This window comes from Protomyctophum parallelum (assembly GCF_964188405.1).
Source record: "Protomyctophum parallelum genome assembly, chromosome: 5".
Lineage (NCBI taxonomy): Eukaryota > Metazoa > Chordata > Actinopteri > Myctophiformes > Myctophidae > Protomyctophum > Protomyctophum parallelum.
In genome coordinates, this window is record NC_139702.1 from 19987514 (window position 1) to 19990013 (window position 2500).

General features: G+C 44.4%; 1 protein-coding gene across 1 annotated transcript in view; it reads right to left on the reverse strand.

Moving 5' to 3' along the window:
• tll1 (tolloid-like 1) overlaps positions 1-2500 on the reverse strand; it is a gene marked incomplete at its 3' end in the record, with an annotated part of 66969 nt that overhangs the window by 720 nt on the left and 63749 nt on the right. Inside the window, exons 19-20 of the mRNA XM_083764840.1 lie at positions 1769-1982; positions 855-1105 (exon numbers count right to left, since the gene is read on the reverse strand). Of these exons, the coding sequence (XP_083620966.1) occupies positions 855-1105; positions 1769-1982 (465 nt within the window). The remainder of the gene's footprint in view (positions 1-854; positions 1106-1768; positions 1983-2500) is intronic.

Genomic DNA, 2500 nt, shown 5'->3' on the forward strand with positions numbered 1-2500 from the left:
CTGGGGGTGCGAAAGCTTTTAGAGGTAGACAGTGTGCGGGTCTTTGTGCACTTTATGTGCATTTTTCTGGTAGACATGTGAAAGCTGTCTGGGTCTGATCCTACAGCAGTGTGTCTCCATGGAGTATAGGCGCAGGTTCAATATTTATGTATCTTCTTTTAAATCCCCTTTTAATTTTAATTTCAGTTAAATTTTATTTTATAATTTTCTTCTTCAGTGCTATATAAATACAATTATTATGATTAGTATTTTCTATAGGTGAGTGTTTTAACAACCTCAATATTGCTAAGTACAGGTATTAAATTAAAAGAGAATTCCAGACTACCCGTTTTCTTACCGTAATCTGATGTTAATATATCATAGAACAGGTACAGGTGAAGATTTTCATAACTCCTACTACGGCGGCCCATTTGGGATAAAACACTGCGGAGAGTTATGCGACATTATGAGCAAAACAAAAAACGTAATTTTCGAGCGATCAACATTTACCAAAAAAAACCCCATGCACACTCACACAGCTACGGTGGGCTCGGGATGGATGAAGTTTAGATATTTTTCACCTGTATCCCGCGTACTAGAATATAATAACATCAAATTAAGGTAAAAATCCAGCTAATCAGGAATTCTCCTTTAAGATGAACACTTTTTGGGGCCTTTTATTTTTTTGTTTCCTACATTTTGTTTTGAATTATTATTAATTCAAAAGATTTTCAAAAAACATTCCCAAAAAACATTTTCATGACTTAAACCAAAAAAAACAAAAAATAAATAGTCTCTTTATCTATCTAAATCTTGAGGTATACACATGACTGCCATGACACGTGGACGGTGCATGGCCTCGGCTGCAGCCTCACCCCGGAGCCGCAGAATCGACCCAGGCGATGTGCGTTGGGCTCGTAGCCGTCGTACAGCTCGATGTAGTCGTAGCCACAGTCAGCCTCCTCCTCCACCTCGAAGGTGGTGAAGATGAGCTCGATGCCGTAGCCCTGCTCGGCCGTCACCAGCCACTCGCAGTCCGTGTGGCCCGGGTAGTTGTTGTCCCCGAACTGGGAGTGAGAGTACAGGTTCTTCTGGCGCGCCTCCGCCTTCAGCCGACCTCCGCACTCTGCCGAGAGAGGAGGCGAGAGGGAAGGAGACAAGAGGGGGGGAACAGAAGGGTTGAGAGCCTCTCTGCCGTCTCGACGTTCTCGAACCGTTTTCTCGGGCTGATGATGTCTCCTCGGTATTGGATCTGATCCTCCTGCACCTCAGCGACTTTGACCAGAGCACTATGGATTTGCACCATGCACCATTTCATGTTGGTCGACTGTGGTCTACGCCTCTACGGTAGCCGAACGGCCGAATGTGAAATCTGTTCTGCGGGTGCACCATCGATTATGCTTTTTTTTGTTGCTGTTATGCTATTTTGAAAGCGGATGCATTGCCAATTATTAGGCCTACTTTTATTTTGAAGGAAGATGCACCACCATGTTTGTGTTTTTGTTGTTTTGAAGGAAGATACACCCAGCTCCTCTGGTTATCCTGTGTCATCAAATTGGAGTTTGTACTGACCCTGACCACAATGTAAATGTCCACCATTAGAGGGTGCTAGTGCTCTGAACAAAGTAGAGACTAACATGCACCATAACTGAGAATACCTTGCCTTGCCTTTACTTATGTTACTTTACTTTAGCACAGTTCTTCAAAAGCTCTTAAAATCTTAATTCAATCATTCATTCACTCACTGTTCCTACTCCTACTATCAATCCATCCTTTCTATCATCCATACCGGTGGAGTGTGTGGCCTGAAATCCTTTCCTCTGCACGGATGCGTCGGAGATGAAGCGCAGGTACATCTTGTTGCCCGTGGAGACCAGCGGCTCGGGAATCTTACTGCCGCACAGACGACTCAAGATGGCCGCCGTGTCACTGTCCCCGTCGAAGGCCTCCAAGTGGTCGTACGCACACTCCTGGTGCTGTTCAATCTCAAATTCATTAAAGGTCTGGAGGATTGGGGGAGAGAGGCACAAAGGTAGAGAGTAAAACACTGTTGGGATTTGTACAGCAGCTTTGGTTCACTATTACAGGGCTGCCAAGTAACTTTTCAGAAAACCTTGGAGTGAGATTTCATTGTACGACCGTGGTGTTACGTGGTTCAATGACTACAACCTCTGCATTTTCAACAATGTGAAATTGATGGAGTGAGTGAGTGAGTGAGGGATGGAGGGCCTATAGAGCACCGAAGTCTGACATCACTTTCAGTAGAGGGCGCCAATACACAGGTTCATGTATTTTTTATTTGCATTGTAATCCCCATAGGGCGATTTTAGGTAGCTTCATATAAGAACTGTGTTTGAAAAATAAACGACCACCCCGGCCTTTCTGTCAGGGGAGTGGCTGTGCGTCGTTAATGATGTCCATTCATATTTGATACAGCCAGTTTCTGGAGAAAATGGAATTAATGTGGCAGCCTTGAAACTACATGAAGGCAATGTCGCTGCTAATATACGTCACCCCCAGC